This window comes from Mustela nigripes, chromosome 4, assembly GCF_022355385.1.
Source record: "Mustela nigripes isolate SB6536 chromosome 4, MUSNIG.SB6536, whole genome shotgun sequence".
Lineage (NCBI taxonomy): Eukaryota > Metazoa > Chordata > Mammalia > Carnivora > Mustelidae > Mustela > Mustela nigripes.
The window spans coordinates 94,942,645-94,960,092 of NC_081560.1; the positions used below are offsets into that span (position 1 = coordinate 94,942,645).

Here is a 17,448-nt window from a genome sequence, read left to right on the forward strand (position 1 = left end):
TGTGTGTCGGCCCCTCTGTGCGCCAACCCCGTACACCTGTCATCCTGTGTACCTGCTTGTCTCTGTCAACATGGTCTGTCCCTCTTTCTATATCGTTTTCTGCTCAACCTTGTGCATTCTTTTTAAAAATATTTTATTCATTTATTTCAGATAGAGCAAGAAAGAGAGCGTGAATATTTGGTGGGGAGGGGCTGACGGAGAGGGAGAAGCAGGCTCCCTGCTGAGCAGAGAGCCCGATGCGGGACTCGATCCCAGGACCTGAGCCGAAGGCAGTGGCTTTACCCACTGAGCCACCCAGGCGCCCTAAATAAACATATCTTAAGAAAAAAAAATGTCCATTCAGGTCCCCTGCCCATTTTTTTAATTCAGGTTATTGTTTTGATACTGAGTTACAGGAGTTCCTTATATATTTTGGATATCAACTTTCTATATATTTGGTTTGCAAATATCTTCTCCCATCACATAGGTTATCTTTTCATTTTGTTTGATTGTTTCCGTGAATTGAGCTAGACACAGAAGAACAAAAACTACAGGATCCCACTTGTCCGGGAGATCTAAGAGGGCTACAGTCACAGGAGCAGAGAGGAGTGGGATGGCAGATACCAAGGGTCACTGGGGAGGAAGAAATGGGGAGAGGCTGGTCAAAGGGTATGAAGTTTCAGTTATACAGGTAATGAGTGTTAGAGATGTAATGTGCGGCCTATAGCCTAGAGTTTAAAGTACTGAATTGTGTTCTTAAAAATTTGCTAAAAGAGTAGATCTTAGATTGCTTTATTATCACAAAAATAAAGACAAGGTAGGTAGGTAGAGAGACACCGAGATTCGGATAGGGTAGGAGGAAATGTCTGGGGAGCAAAGGGTGTGCTTATGGAAATGACGGTGGTGGTGGCTTCACAGGTGTATACTTAGCTCTGAACTCATCAGGTTGTGCACATTAAATATCTGCCGCTTTTTAAAAAAGATTTTATTCATTTATTTGACAGAGAGAGAGAGACACAAGAGAGAAGGAGCACAAGCAGGGGGAGTGGGAGAGGGAGAAGGAGAAGCAGGCTTCCCGCCGAGCAGGGAGCCCCATGGTCCTCAATCCCAGGACCCTGGGACCACAACCTGAGCCAAAGGCAGACACTTAACGAGTGGGCCACCCAGGCTCCTGTATCTGCTGCTTTTTATATGTCCATCACTCATAGTCCATAAAGTGTCTTAAGAAAAAGAATGAGTGGGAGCCCCTGGGTGGCTCAGTTGGTTGGGCGTCTGCCTTCGGCTCAGGTCATGATCTCAGAGTCCTGGGATGGAGTCCTATGTCGGGCTCCCTTCTCTGCTTTAGGGGTCTGGAGAGACTTGGGAGCACTGGGGTGAAGCGTAGGGGACACTCTGGGAGTGAGGGTCTGAGCACTGAGATGGGATCTCAGTGAGGGATCTCGGAGGAACAGCAACCAAGGGACGCGCCAGCTGTCACATCCAGTGTGGTCCCAGAGCTGCCCCACACCTTGGAGTCACAACATGTTGTGAGTTCACACTCACGCAAGTACAGGGAAATGTGTGAACTCTGGGAACCGAAGACAGAGCAGTGGGAAAGGCCAGGCTGAGGTTCAGAGTGGGGTAAGCAGAAGCTGGCTGGGACCTGCTACATGGCGATCCCATCACAGTATAAAAATGCAGTGGATCTGCACATCCTATGCTTTCAGTGTACACAATGTTCAGTGTCAGATACATTTCAGTGAGAAAGGAGCTGGCTGAAGCCCCTTTCAGTGAGAAAGGGGCTGGTAATACACATTTTCGCTAGATACAGAGAATCACCTTATTGATTGCAGCTCTCTCCCTTACTCAGAATTTTTGATTAAAAGGATAAGCACAAAATATCCCCTAAGAACCCAGAGGAAAAGATGATATAAAAACTGACAACAGAAGAGCCGGAGGAATTAGGTGGAGCAGGAAAGCGGACGAACAGTGACTAAGGAAACAAAGCCATGATGTCGGAAGGAAAGTAGCAGCAAGAACAAACAAATCTGGGCCACTGTGAGAGTTAGACTGCTCTCGGCAGTTCCCAGGCAACCTTCCTGAGCTGGGAGCCGGGAGTTATGGAAATAGCCATCATCGATGAGCAATTCTGCTGAATTCTCAAAAATTCAAGGATAAAGAAAAAAATGTTTTTTTGTTGTTGTTTTCTGTTTTTTTTTTTTTTTTTTAAACAAAGCTATAAGTATCAAGAACAGATTACTTTGAAAGTAATACAAATAAGACCAGCTTCTGACTCTGGAAAATTTGCCTTGAGATGTCCCCTTTGATGCAGGCATGATTTTGAAGCGTGTTGTGCAAATTCTAGGTTTTGAGATTCACCTGGTTGTCTTTGGTCAGAGCATGCATTTTGCTATCTTCACCATCTTCTATTTGATGGGGGCTTGTTTTGTGGTCTGTGCGTGGTCTGTGTGGGTGCAGCTTCCATGGATGATTAAAAACATGTCTTTGGGGGCGCCTGGATGACTCAGTGGTTCAACGTCTGCCTTCTGCTCAGCTCATGATCCTGGGATCAAGTCCCATGTCCCAAGTCCCATGTCAGGCTCCCTGCTCAGCAGGAAGCCTGCTTCTCCCTCTCCCTCTGCCCTGGCTTGTGTTCCCTCTCTCGCTGTCTGTCAAATAAATAAATAAAATCTTAAAAAAAAAATGTGTCTCTGGCTGCCCTTGGTAGCACCACTCCATATATGTCAGTCGGGCTCTGTCCTTTGGTTGTAAGGCTCACTTCCTCTCTGTCTTCACTGGTTTTCTGTCCGACGGGACCATTGTCTCATGAAGGATTGAAATGCCCCAGTATAATTGTGGATTTATCCGTTTCTCCGCTCAGCTGTATTGGTTCTCGATTCCTGTATTTTGAGGCCTCAGACGGTTGGTGCGTACACTCTATCAGTCTTCGCCTTTTGACTGGTGTATTTGCGATCGATGGGCTTCAGGCACCAGTGATCTCAAGTCTGGTACTTCATTACCTGTTTTGTTTCCTCTGGTTCTTTTCTTGTTCTCCTGTGAGTGACTCCCGTGTGCTCTCCTGTCATTGACTTGGACAGCTTTTCCATTTTGGTTTATTTACAGAGTGTTTGGTATATCCCTTCATCCACTTTCCTTGGTGGTAGTGTGAGGAATACAGGGGTGACTCCCAGGGTCCCTTGCTCTCGGCAGTCCCCATCCTGCAGGCTTCTGCAGTGGCTCATCTGGGGTTGTGAGAGGCACGAAGGACACCAGGAAGTTCACTGCCACACGCCACACTCTTCCTCACATCCTGTCCCCTACCTGTCAGCTTCTGTGCTTGCTGCTGTGTGATATCCAGGTCCTCGTGAGGGACAGGACCTGGCAGGGTTGGATCTCCTCCAGCTCGGAGGAACCAGCATCTGGTCTCTGACTTTTTAATCACAACCTCACAAGCTGGTGGGTCAGGGAACACTGCCTACAGAATATGGAAAGAAAAAAAATTACACCCCAAATTTGGTCCCAAATGAAGATGTTGCCATCAATTAAACAAGCCATAGAGATGACTTATGTTGGATGTGTCTCAGAAACCCACCATAGACATATCCTAATAAAAAAGAATACCCAAGGATGTCACTTGAGAGGTTAATCAAAAATAAGATCACAACCATATTGAATCCACAGAATGAATAAAAGAACTTGATGAACATTGGTCCTAGGGAAACATATGGATGTGAACGTTTGCACGTGTGTGACGGAAACATTAGTTGAAGGTCAAGAATGATTGATGCGGTAGAAGATAAAGAAAGTGAAGCATAATTCAATAATGACATGCATGTGCCAAGAAGACCTTGGACATTTTGAAGTAATTGATATCAAAGTGCAAACAATGATTACCTCTGGTTGGTTTTGAATTAGATTAGGACTTATTTTAATTTGACTCTTTCTTTCAAAGCTTTTTACAGTTGACGTCTATTATTCAATAAGACTAATATCCTTAACACTGCGGGGAAAACAGTCTTTAATCCAGGAGAGAATATGAGGAGGGAAACAGAGGGGCATCTGGGTGGAGCAGTCCATTGAGCGTCCGACTCTTGCTTTCAGCTTAGGTCGTGGTCTCAGGGTGGTGGGATTGAGCCCCACGTAGGGCTCCATGCTCAGCCCAGAGTCTGCTGGAGATCTTCTCTCTTTCTCCCTCGGCCTGTGCTGCCTGCCCGAGTGTGCACATGCTCTTTCTCTCTCCAAATGAATAAATTAATCTTTAAAAATGCAAAAACTTAAAAAAGAAGAGAGGAAGACAGAAAGAAAGCCATTGGTATACCTCTTGAAAAGTTCATAGATTTCTCTTAATACTCTATTGGACCAAAAGAACATTTTCGTCCTTCGGATCACACCGATGACTCACAGTGAATTAATCAAAAGAAAACAATGGTTGGTGCGTAGACGGAGGCAGGTCTGTTCATTTGGTGGAGATGCCTACACACATCTGGGCCTTGATACTTGCAGAGATGTACATTTTATAAGAGGAATGGACCCAAAAATGACTGTTGGATCAGAGACAAGTTAAGTATCTTCTATCATAATGGAGATCAGACAAAAGCACAGATGTGCATTTTTACAAATGACAGATATACAGAGTCTGGAAACCATGATGAGAATAGTAGATGAGGAGCTAATGTTACACATTTATACATTGCTGTGGGCCAATCCTTAGAAAAGCCAGAATATAAATGAGGAGAGTAATCAAACAAAGATCATTCAAGTGTATGCAGAATTTGCATGTTGAAACATCATTTCTGAAGACCTGTGACATTGCCGCCCCAGAGCCCCTTCCTTTCCTCGAGGGCTGAAACCGCAGCGGCTCCCGGGAGGGACCTGGACCCCTTGCTAACATTGTCAGCCCCAGATGCCCTCACAATGCCGTTGTCACCTAAATACAGTTCTGAGCACACACAGTACAAAGGGACTAACAGCCCAGTTACGGAGATTGTGCATTGCAAGAATGTGGTTTTCACAGAGAGGACGTCAAAGGCTATACATTATTTTGATTGTTTGACAAAAAAAGGATAAACTGGGATCCAGAAAGTCAGGGTTGTGGTCTCACTCTGCTGTGTTCGGCCCTAGAGAAGTCGACAGAACTTCCCTGTGCCTCAGTTTCCCTCCCCGTGTTTCCCGCCCCACCACCCCTTGCCGCTGCCCCATCTCTAAGTTGAGGGCTGTCCCAGGACAAGCACGTGGCAGGGCGCCGATCTGTGAGAAGGGTCGTGTGCCCCCTCCGTCTCCGTGCATCTGTGCCAGGAGCTGTGATTTCTGAAGTTCCTCTTTTAAGGAGCAGCCGGCAGGAATGCGAAGGGTGTGAGGTCGCGTGTGGACTCCCGTGCTCTCCCTGCCGCCTCTCCTCGGAGGGTCGAGGGAAACCCGGGGCTCCCAGGGAAGAAGAGGGTCGTCTCCTCTGTGCTTTCTCCTGTCGCTCTGTCACTGTTGAGAAAACAGGCCCGCACGGCGCTGACTCTCAGTTCCCCCACCCCTTCTTGCAAAATACAAAATCTCAGCACCTGTGTAGGGAGGTGTCATTTGGATGTTGACATACGTATGTTCATTCCTGCAGAGCTGCTTCTAGGGAATGTAGGGATAGCAAATTGCAGTGTGGAAATGAGCAGCTTGGGCAGCTTTGGTAACCCTAGCAGCAGCCCGCGCCAGGGTTCCTGGTGAGCCCCTGCCTGCCTCTTGTCTGCTTTCAGGTCAAGGGGCTGCCTGCCAGCCCAGCACTGGGCACCGCGTGTTGTCATCGGCGCCCAGTCCTTCCCCGGGGTCCTTCCCCACCCACTCCCTTCTTGGTGCCGCCTCCTCTGTGTCCTCCCGTGAGTGGACTGAGTCCCACTGGGGAACGGGAGCTCTGCAGGTGCGAGGGGAGAGGCTGCCTGTCTGCACCCATCTGCAGGGGCCCGACGGGGGGAGCCTGTTGAAAGGGCACATCAAATCGCTACAAAACCCGGAGGAGACGTCGTCATTGTCGTCTGGAGCCCAGATTTCTCTTGCTCAGAGCAGAGCGCGATCAGGATGTTGTTGATGCAGCTCTGACGCTGATGCGAGGCCGGCTGACCAAATCCGGTGGTAAATGCCCAGTGGGACTCGAGACTCTGAATGCAGGTGGAAGGGTTTTCCTGCTTATCCGATGGCTTCCTTCTTAAGCACTGTGCTGTACGGCCCTGCCTTTCTCCATATCTTATTCTTCAAAGAGCATTTGTCACTTTCACCACAGCCATCAAGATCTGGTGGGATGGTGGCCTTTTAAGCAGAGACCCAGGACCCTTCTGCAGCCTTGAGCCCTGAGCTGGAGGGCTGCCCTCCAGGGCCATGAGGACCCCCCCACCAGCCCAGGAGACAGCCATGGAGCATGCAGGCTTCTTCCAAAGAATGTATTTAAATATTTACTGTGTGTAGAATATGTAAATCGGAGGAGTCTTGAAAGTCAGCCCTGGATGGAGAGCTGTGTCCCCCCGAGATATGGAGGCACGGAGGCCCCGGGAGGGGAGGGCCAGCCGCGGTACTTGGTGGGGTTCACCAGCTTTGTCCTTCTCACACCCAGTGTAGGCAGACCCCAGAGCCAAAAAAAGAGCGGGATGGCTGGCGCGGCTGCTTCTCTCCGGCGGCCGGTTCTGTGCCGTGCGTCATCTCCTCTCCCTGCTGCTCTAGGGAGATGCTCACGGTTGTGCTTGCGTGTTTTTGCCACCACCGTGTCACGTGTGGAGGGAGGGTTCTTGCTGCCTTGTGTGCTGGCAGGTGAGTTGAAGATACCCACAGGCCTGGTACCCTGCAAGCGTGGGTCCTGCCCGTGTCCTGCCCGTGTCACCGGCTCAGGACAGTTGTCACCATTCTGCACTGCTGTTGTGGCTTCTGGAAGACCTGGGTGTGTCCAAGCTGGAACTCTTCACAGGGTCCCGTTTGCCCCAGTTCCTGAATGCTACCGGCTGACTAACAAAGATAGTCACGCAGCATTATGCCACCTTCTGTATCATGGAAGTCATCATCTGGTGACCGAGTCAGAAAAACGTATCCCAGAAACGTCCAGAACAGGGGTGTGACACATGGGGGACTGCAGGAGCCGTGGCTCACTTCCCGGGGCAGAGGGCCACATGCAGTCCCACCTGCTAGAGAGAGGCCAGGGGAGGCCAGCACAAGTCCAGCACCTAGAGCCAAATGAAGGGCACAGATTCATCATGGAGGAATGAGGAGACAGAAGCCAATCCCAGAGCGCTGTTCCCAATCGTCCAGCAAGGACCCTGCCGTTGAAAGTAAGGAAAGATGTTTATGCAGCCTGATCCACAGAAAGCGATCATAGTCGTTGCACATTCTGTAACGGAACATTGGCAGAAGCGCTTGCTGCTTTTTGCTGCAGAAGGAGCCGGGCAGGGACATTGGACTGGCAGTCCCCCGTCTCCCTCCCACCGTACAGAAATGTTCCCTGGAAAATCAGACGTGTGTGTGGAAGAGAGGTGCGTGGCACGCTGGTGGGCAAAGAGGGGTGGCACCTGCCGCTGGGAGTCTGGAACCCTAGCTACAGGCTGCCAGATGTGGGAGGCTTTCTCGGTGTCTGCTCTTGAGATCTGGCTTCTGCAGACGGGGGAGCTCGCATGGATGAGACAGAGCTGCTCTGTAGGAATTTGCGCACGTGCCTGACGTCCTGCACCACAGACAACACGTGACCATACGTGGCTCCTCACCGACACCGGGATACTGGCACCTGGCCTCTGCTCACTAGTCTGTAAGGGCTCAGGACCCGAGGACCGTCTTTCCCTTCCCTTCATGGTGTTCGGAAAAGGACATCATCACCGAGCAGCCGTGAGGAGGGAGTGGGCTGGACAAAGAAGCAAGGATCTTCCTCGACGTACGACAGGCTTTTGTTCTGATAAACCCATCTTTACTTGGAAATATCGTAAATCAAAAATGCACTGAACACAGCAGCCTCCCGAACACCGAGCTTAGCCCAGCCTATGATATGCGTGCTCAGAACACTTCATGAGCCGACACCGGGCAAAACCCTTGGGTACAAAGCTGATTCTGTAATAAAGCGCCGACTGTCTGCTATGAGTGACTGGATGCGGTACTGAGGGTGAGAAACAGAGAGGCCGTGTGGGCTCAGGAGGGCGGTCGGGGCATCGGCTGTCCACCCTTGGGACCGTGCACCTCCCGGGTAGCGAGCTGCCCCCAGCATCCCGGGAGAGGACGTGGCGCATGTCACCAGCCCCGGAAGAGACGCCGTTCAGAATTCCAAGTACAGTCGCTACTGCACGTGTATCCCTTTGTACTTAGTACCTGTACTTGTGCACAGTACTTGTACTGTGAACTCAAAAAGTGCTAAGTGGAATCATGTTAAGGCGGGGATGTCTGTATAGGAAGAGGCAGGGCAGGCCCCCAGGGGGAGAAGAGAGACACAGTAGTGACCTGGTTTTCCAGGGGCAACAGTGGGGCCATCGGATGACATGAGAGTTTGGACGTCGTCCTACAGGCGTCTTATATCCGGGTGAAAAATATGGGCTCTGTGTTTCTTTCTGTTTCTCTGCGGGAGTTCTCTGGAAGGACTGGAGGGGTTTGGGGATACCGAGGAGAGGCGAGCTGAGAGACAGGCATGTCCCCCTTGTCCGGGGCAGGGTGTGGTGTGCGGGATGGGGTCTGGCACTAGGGCATGGAGGTGGTGGGAAGCAGCAGAGCCTGACCTCTTCTTGGATGTGTGTGAAGGGGACGAAGGGGAGGGAGGCTGATGTAGGTTTGAGTCTGATGACTCGGAAGATGACAGGGACATGAATGGTCCTTCCAAGCAGGTGGTGGGAAGCGTAGGAGCAGGCTGAGTGAGCCCAGGTTCTGTTTGGGATTTGACGCTCCTGTCAGGTGCATAAGAAACACCTGGGACCCTCAGGGAGGCCTGAGGAGACCCAGGGAGCTCTTGAAACTGCAGGGTACAGAGAGCTCGGGACTCTCAGAGGAGGAGGAAAATCCAGCTCCAGAGGGAATCCTGCTTCACCCCAGTTTTGTGATCCCAGCTCAGTCCTGGCGCTGTCTGGAGGATATGCAGACCCCACAGGGCCGCACCCTCACTTCCAAGCTAGTGACAGTCCCAGGAGCCCAGGCCACCCCCAATTCTGACCAGTTGGGTGTAGTGACCCACCTGGCTCGAGGGTGCACCAGCATGCCTCACGAGACCAGAAAGCCCTATGCTTACAGTTAGTGGGGCTGCCAGCCACCTGATCCGGGGGAAACCCACACTCCCACATCCTCTTTCCATGAAGTCCCAGAGCTCAGCAGGCCTGACGCTCCAACCCTCAAGTCAGGTGATAGCCTTTGTTTTTTGAACTTGACTCCTTCGACCAACTTTACCTTCCCAGACAGCCTGAGTCTGTGTCCTGGGCTCCATCGCCTTCCTTCAGCTGTCAGAAAGCATCTGCACACTGCCTCTTGCCCCATGTGTGTACGTGTGTGTGCTTGCACGTACGTGTGCACACACACGCACGCGCGCGCGCACACACACACACACACACACAGGTTAGACAATTCCAAGATGCATCCACTTTCCTAAAAGAATCCAGTTCCTGAGCCCTCGTCTGCTCCCCACACGTCCTGGACGTTTTCTCATCTGGAAAGTTCTCATTGCCCTGATCAGCCAGGAGCCACGCACAGCACTGCACCTACACTTCGGCTGTTTCCAGATCCCAGCGGGACACTTGCCGCATTCCTGCAGGATCCCGCGGTTCTGCAAGCTCCCTCGACAGTCTGTGAGCTTCTGCACAGCCCCCGACAGAGCTGGTGGCTGCAGGTCACATGCCGGGCTGCCCAAGAAGCTGCCCCACGACTCTTCTGCCCAGGAAGAGTGAGAGCTGGCGTGTGCTGGAGGGACGGGGGTGGAGGGGTAGAGATCAAGCTCAAGGGAAGAAAGAAGGATGGGAGAAAAACAGGTGGGGGTTACTGGTCCAGACAGGCAGAGGGTCAGGACCGTGCAACTCGGCTCAGGACAAATGTATAATCTTGCCCAGGGTCTAGGGAAGCAGCCGGCCGGCTTTCCGCACACATGGCGGGAGCCCGCGGCAGAACATCAGGACAATATTAATTTAAAGCCAAACAAATTGTTCTGGAAAACTGGACAGTGGGGTTGCTGAACCAATGGCTTCCCCTGTCCTTTCCACTGGGAGGGAACTTGCATCAGGGAGTGGCAGAGCCCAGGATGGAAGGGGAGAGGCTGGCAGAGCGAGAGAGGGGAGCAGCTGGTACAAGGCTGAGCGACAAGGCTCTCAGGGCAGGACGAGATTTGGAGGACTCTGCTCTGTTCTGGGTCCGTGCCTCTTCCTTTATTTATATTCACTCGTAGCCCGCGGCGCTTCGGTAAAAATTTAATATGACTTCGTAAGAGAATGCAAACCACAGGTGGCAGGCTGCACTAAGTGAGTGGAAGCGGAAGGGGAACGCAAGAGTGGCCCGTGGCGTGGGGCTAGGATGTGCTCCCCTGCGGCCACACACTTAGCTCTGCAATAGCCCATCCGAGAGGGCCGCGCCGCCGGTCTGACGTCTGGCGATAACCTGAAACTAGCTGTCGTTTGCTCGGGGTTATGGAGTCCATGGTGCAGTGTGGACCAGCCTTGGCTGGGGTGAGGTTGGGCGGACGGCATGCCATGTGAGGTCATGCACCGCCTTTGTGACAAAACCATTATAATCGATAAGTTGGCGGCGATTTCTCCATACTGGCTGATGTCCTACGTGGAGGCCAAGCCCCCGAGAGGCAAGCAGAGTGAATGCAGACAGGCAGCTCCGCACACCAGGCTGGACCATCGAGATGGTTCACTCTCCTATCGGCCTAGACTTGGCTTTGGCGAGAGGGGGTGTTTGCGTTTTGCCCCGCGTTGCATCCAATGATCCCCTAGCATACCATTTTGTCGTCTTGCTGAGTCTGTGTCTCCCTGCAAAACATGGCTAATGACAGACTTATGCCCAGGGATGTTTCTGAGGATCAGATCATAAAAGGTCAGACCAGCACCTGCCCCTCCAGGCACGTGTGAGACCTCCCGGCTGTTCCTGTCACAAGCCTGCCAGGTGCCTGCACAAGCCAGTAGAGAAGAATGGTGGCGTGTGCCCTTCTTGGCACCTGCGGGCCTGGACAGAGCAGCCCAAAGCCGCTGTGTGGGCACTGTGCGTCCACCTGCCGTGCCAGGAGAGGGCTCGGGGGCTCACGTCCAGCATTTGTCTTCCGCAGGAATAACGCTGTACAGCCAGCCGTACGGAGGGGCCTTGCTGAACGAGGACAAGATGTGAGTTGAAGGACCTCTGGGTGAGGACGGCCCTGTTGATGGGACAGAGTCTTTGGGTTGTTTAGGGGGGCTTGGGATCACCTTCTTCCTTTGCCCCGGTTTGGGTGTTTCTTTACCAAGTGTGAAGACTGGGTGATTGAAGAATGCGTCTTCACTGAGCCCGTCACAGGCTCCACTGTGTTTCTAAGTAAACTTGTTCTACAGGCATGATCTCCCTGGAGCTCAGGGACCCCATGTCTTCCAGATGCTTTCTGGGGACACAGTCTTCTTTGAAGATTTTATTTATTAAGAGAGAAAGAGAGAGAGAGAGCGAGAGAGAGTGTGCACGTGCATAAGCATGGATGGGGGAAGGGGCAGAGGGAGAGAGCATCTCAAGCTGACTCCATACTGAGCTTAGAGCCCGATGTGGGGCTCGATTCCAGTACCCTAAAGTCCTGACCTGACCTGAAGGCAGATGCTTAACTGACTGAGCCACCCAGGTGCCCCTAGAGAATTTTTTATTTAATTTTGTTTGTTTGTTTGAGAGAGAGAATGAGAGAGAAAGAGAGCATGAGAAGGGAGAGGAGGGAGGATCAGACTCCCTGCTGAGTAGGAAGCAGGAGGCAGGACCCAGTCCTGGGACTCCAAGGTCATGACCTGAGCTGAAGGCAGTTGCTTAACCAACTGAGCCACCCAGGTGTCCCTAGACAATTTTTAAAAGCAATCTCTGTACTCCATGTGGGGCTTGAACTCACAACCCTGGGATCAAGAGTCACTCACCCCACCAACAGCCCACGGAAGGTGGAGGGCACTTCTGCCTGTCTCCTCCTTTTCCCACCTCCCTTTCCTGTGCACTGATGAATAAGCTTTGGTCAGACATCGATAGTAGGCAGAATTAGTGCAGTGCACCCTTGAACAACTGTGTTGGGGCGCTGACCCTCTGCACAGTAGAAAATCTGTGTATAACTTGACCCCCCCCCCCAGGACCTACCAAACTGAGCTGGAGATGCAGATCTGGTCGACAGGTGTCCTCTCCCAGAGGTGTCAGGGAGGCAGGAAGCACGAGGTGGTGTTGCCTCCCCTCCCTGCACTCATTCTCAGCTTCCCCCTTTAGCGGTCTCTGACACCGCCCACAGCTCTGGCCGTGGGCTCACTGACGAAAAGAGGGTGCCAGGCAGTGGACAGTTGGTGACGAGCCCCTTCTCTCCATGGGCCAGCTGAGACGCTGTGTGTGCACTGGGCACTGCTAAGGAGGGGTAACGGGGTAGTGTTCTGATGAAGATGTGACCAGGAAGGTGCACAGTGTGTGTCATTACAATTACGGGTGCACCTCCCCCTGGTACGAAATCATTCCGGTATTTGGAGAGAGGAAATTCAGAGATGAGCCAGCCACCTGCGGAGCTGCAGCTATGCCCCTTCCAAGTCCCGACAGGGGTCCCGACATGGGTGGGGCCTGGATGTGGGCGGGGGTCCCATGTCACAGGGGTCCCCACAGGGGTAGGGGTCCGGATGTGGGTGGAGGCCGCAGCTTGCTATGGACCCCACGCTGAAGATGTCTTTCATTTTAACTGGGGAGTCGGGCTCAGTGGTCAAGAGTAAACCTTGGAGAAGTTTCTAGAAGCTGGCAGAGCTAATCCATGCCGGAAAAGTCGCCAATGGCATTTAGGACAGACTTGTCAGCATGTCCTGCCCATCATCAGCTCCCCACAGGGGTTTCCTCGGCTCTTCTCCTTGTCGCCGGTTGTTCCCGAGGGAAAGAAGATCTGTGTCCTTCGTGCGCCACCTGACGCACTGTTCTGTCTTGCCCGCAGCCTGGAGAGCATCCGCCAGTGTGGCGTTGCGCTCTGCATCGTGCTGGGGTTCTCCATCCTGTCTGCATCCATCGCGAGCTCCGTGGTGAGGGACAGGGTGATCGGAGCCAAGAGGCTGCAGCACCTCAGCGGCCTGGGCTACAGGACGTACTGGCTCACCAACTTCCTGTATGACATGGTAGGCCTGGAGAGACGACATCCCCGGGGGCCTGCGTGCCGCCAATCTGTGTGTGTGAGCGTGCGTGTGTGCGTGTAGGAAGCGGCGCCTCCTGCTGTCCACAGGAGAAGGTATCACTTCACTGCTAAGAACTGGTCTGGCTGAGTCTCCGTCTATCATTAAGGTTGACTTTGTAAGACAAAGGATGGACAGCCATGCCCTCCCTGGAGCTCTGGGAGCTCAGGGACCTGCCCAGACATGCAGAGTTTCTCCTCGGGAAGGTGACACGGTGATCACATTAACTACACTGTTCACAGGGGTGGGACGGGAGAGGGTGAAGGCCCTCTGAGCTGACCTGCCGGCCCCCTCCAGGGTGACCGCAGCCTGGCCTGTTCTGCAGGGGTGCCGCTTTCCAGGGGACGCCCTGCGGGCTATAGTCTTCTGTTTTCGGAGGACAATAGCAGTGGCCTCTATTCCCTGCACTTGTAGACATTTAACAGGGATCAAGTTCAACGGCTACTTCCGTGGCTGCTTTGAGTTGTCGCATTGTAGGAAAGCAATCGTCTGTCCTCATCAGTACGTCGGTGTCCTGCGCCGCCACACCTTCTGTGTTATGGCGTGTAGGGACCCAGCTTGCCCTGGGGAGGGAAAAAGGGGGCTTCAAGATAGTAAGAGGTGGGGGCCGGTTTCTAGGACCCCCAGGTAGGGGGGACCCAGAGTCTCCCAGGCCCCAGCCAGTCTCCCTTTTTTTAGCAGTCCAGACTTTATGATCCTTTCATCCCTGTGATTCCTGCCTGAGGTTATGAGGGGGGGAGGGGAGGATTATCTCTTTCCTGGTTGACCGTGTTTTCATCTTCGTCCAATCATTTCTGGATGACCACTCATTTAAGAGAAAGGTTTGAGGGTCTGCTCGGGGCAAGGTGTGTCCGCGGTGCAGGGACTAAAACAGGGAGCAAGGCGGAGACGTTCTCTGCCCCTGGAACTTGTATTCTCACAAGAGGAAGCAGGACTTAAACCAGGGGTTCAGGAAAGGGCTCCCATGGAGTCTACATGAGGAGGGGCTCCGAGAGAGACCCCAGGGGGAGGGTGGCGGGGGTGTGGGAGCCCTGGGGAGGGCACCCAGCGAGGGTCAGAAGGCAGGTGAGGAGCCTGTCCTTGAGTACAGGTGTGCCCAGAGGCCTCGTCTCCTGGACGATGGGAAGGTGGGGAACGGTGGTCAGCGTGGTTTCCCCTCAGGACACATGGCAGACGGGCAGCTTGAACCGCTGACGTCTATCCCTCCCAGTGCCAGGGGACTGGATATCCCAGATCCTGGCGTGGTGGAACCACTTCCTCCCCAGGCCTCTGCCCTGGGCGTGTGGCTGGCGTGTCTCCCCGTGTCCTCGCGCGTGTCTGTGTCCTGCTGTCCTCTTATCACAAGGATGCCGGGCCTGTTGAATCAGGGCTGCTCTGGCGACCTCGCTTACCCTCCTTGACCCCTTTAGAGGTGCGTCTTCAGACCCAGTCCCATTCTGAGGTCTGGGGGTTCAGCGGATGCGTGGGGGACAGGGGCACAGCCCAGGCAGAGCTGGGCCTCCACTGCTGCCTGTGTTTCATCTGCAAACTAGCCGAAGTGGATGTGGGATGCCATCCCCTGTTCCTTGTCCCCCAGGTCTTCTACTTGGTTTCCGTGAGCCTGTGTGTCACCATCATCGTCGCCTTCCAGTTAACAGCGTTTACTTTCCGCGAGAACTTGGCAGCCACGGCCCTCCTGCTGGTGCTTTTCGGGTATGTGATGAGAAACACGGCTGCAGAATTACGGTTTGTTTTCTGGAAGAGAACCCCCCCCCCCCCCCCCTGGCTTTGAACCTGCCGCTGGCTGCATGATTTTTTCTCTCTGCAAGCAATTATGTTGCTTGTGCGAGAGCCGTGCTGCGGACCCGCCGGAGCAGCTGGAGAGCGCCCCGCCGAGGAGGGCAGGTGGTGGGGTGGGGACGGAGGTGGTGCGGGCTGGTGCCTCGAGGAATCAACCCCTCCCCACCCTGCTCCACCCTGGGCGCGGGTGAGGACAAGCAGGTTCTGGGCTGTCCTCACAAGGGCTTCATCTGGAGCTCAAACATGCAATCCCGTTAGCTCCAAAATTGCCTTTCAGAAGAGAGTCCTTTGTCTGGCGTGTCTCTGCTCTCCTGTGACCGTGGTGGTCCAGAAGGCTGCCGTATGGTTGCTGCTGTCGCTTTTCTCCGGGGAAAAAACAGCAAAGGCTGAGAAGTCGCTGTGCACACTTCTCATTTTCAAACACACTGAGCAGGATCATTGCCAGTGGTCCCCAATTGTATACACTTAGTATCAAAAATATGTCTCTATCTAGGCTGAGCGTGGGAGAGAGACTTGCCAGGAGGAGAGAAGATAATGAACATAATGCGAGGTGGATAATTTTTGAAAACCCACATTTTGCTTTATTGAGGCCAAAGGGGACAAGTTAAATGATTTTTACGCAGCTCCCGGTGATGTCAGTGAACCCAAACATTTAACTAGGGAACAGGATTTAATACGAAGGCGCATGTGTTATTATTAGATGGCTGATGGCTGGGTGGAGGGGGATAGACAGACAGGACAGACAGACCTTTGTGGGAACCGTGATATGGCCATTCACAAACTCTGTGGCCTTGGGAAGAGTCATGACCCCCTCCACCCCCCACCGTGTTCTGTGTGGAGTTTCAGCTCTGTTCAGTTTGGTAGTTCGTACAAACCTCACAGTGCGTGGTGACAGGTCCCGTTTAATGACTCTCGGCCACATTGTTGCTACGAGAGCTGTGCTGCTGTGCAGAGGATATTATGTCTGAAGCTACGAATGCTTGTGTTTGCACCAGTCTATCGTGCTCAGTTGGAAATTTAGTTTCCCGGGTATAAAGGGCCGCGTGCATGGGTTCCTGCTTCTCAGGAAACGGTCTGGTTTCCGTGCGTGAATCCAGCTGAGCGGGTGGCGTTGAACCACTACTGCTGATGGTGTTGTTGAACAGACTCGCTGTGCCCCATCCGTGAACTCATGAAAGCACAGCTCTTTGAGTCTGACGGAAGAGAGCAGACAAAATCTAATGGATAAGACGTGTTTTGAGGAGGAGACGTGTTTTGTCCTGAAGGTTGTTTGGCTCGTGAACACCTTTGGGAGTCCGGGTGAAGCCACGTGTGCGGCCATGGCGTGTTCCGAAGAAAGCGGGAGATTCACAGATCCCTTGACTGACAGCCTGGGCCAGCCTGAGGTTTTATCTCCAGGCAAGAATCCTTCTGTCAGATGGACTGAGGGGTCTGAAAACAGCGGATGGTGCCACAGTGTCCCAGTGAAGAAGGGCCCCAGGGTGGCCGGCTGGAATCACAGAGCCACAGCCCAGGGACCACGTGTTGTTCCCATTGACACGGTGGTTCTCCCCTCATTGGGCCCTGCCTCGCACCCGACACTGCATGGGCATTGCTGTCCCCTGCGCCCAGGGAGGCAGGTACATCTGCTGACCCCTCCATCCCCAAGGAGGGAGGTGCAGGGACCCCGAGGACAGTCTCGGGAAGGCAGCCCCCAGAGTGCCCTGCAACCTGAAGACGTTACAGGCATGAAAAGGGACTTGCAATTAAATGGGATTTGGAATCCAAAGAAATTAGGGTTTGGACAAGGGCGTAGAGTCTGAAAGAGATGATAGAAAAAAAATGCCCCAGTGACGATTGTCTTTTTTTTTTTTTTCTTCTGAATATTCCTGCTCTCTCTAGCCAAGAAAACTTGATATTTTAGTTAGAAAGTGAGGAGAATTAGCATCAAAAAGGGGAAAGGAATGTCAGAAAGAAAAGAGAAGCTAGCATCTGTAATCATTGAAGCAGGAATGTATTAGGTGATTATTTGGTGCTTAAGGCTTGTAAGGGCTAGGCTGCAGAGTCCTGATCCAGGTCCTAGAAAATTCACTCACGGGGGGAGGGGCCAGCTTTCAAAAGGAGGAAACCCACACAAATTCTGGAAGGATGGTGAACAGCGTGCCACTAGCCAGTAAGTAAGTAAATATTACATTGCATTTTAATGAAAGTAGAGAGTGTTAGAAACCACTGTAGGTATCACTAAAAGATAAATTATGCCCTAGGAGCATACTTTTTTTTTTCTTTTTTAAAGATTTTATGTATTTGAGAAAGAGAGAGAATGGGAGAGAGCATGAGCCGGGGGAGGGGCAAAGAAAGAAGCAGGTTCCCTGCTGAACGTGGAGCCCAATGTGGGACTCGATCCTAGGACCCTGAGATC

The 17,448-nt window shown here is 52.7% G+C and overlaps 1 protein-coding gene across 1 annotated transcript in view; it reads left to right on the forward strand.

Moving 5' to 3' along the window:
* Positions 1-17,448, forward strand: part of ABCA13 (ATP binding cassette subfamily A member 13) — a 319,855-nt gene that overhangs the window by 226,715 nt on the left and 75,692 nt on the right. The window contains exons 50-52 of the mRNA XM_059397601.1: positions 11,195-11,249; positions 13,040-13,217; positions 14,848-14,963. Of these exons, the coding sequence (XP_059253584.1) occupies positions 11,195-11,249; positions 13,040-13,217; positions 14,848-14,963 (349 nt within the window). The remainder of the gene's footprint in view (positions 1-11,194; positions 11,250-13,039; positions 13,218-14,847; positions 14,964-17,448) is intronic.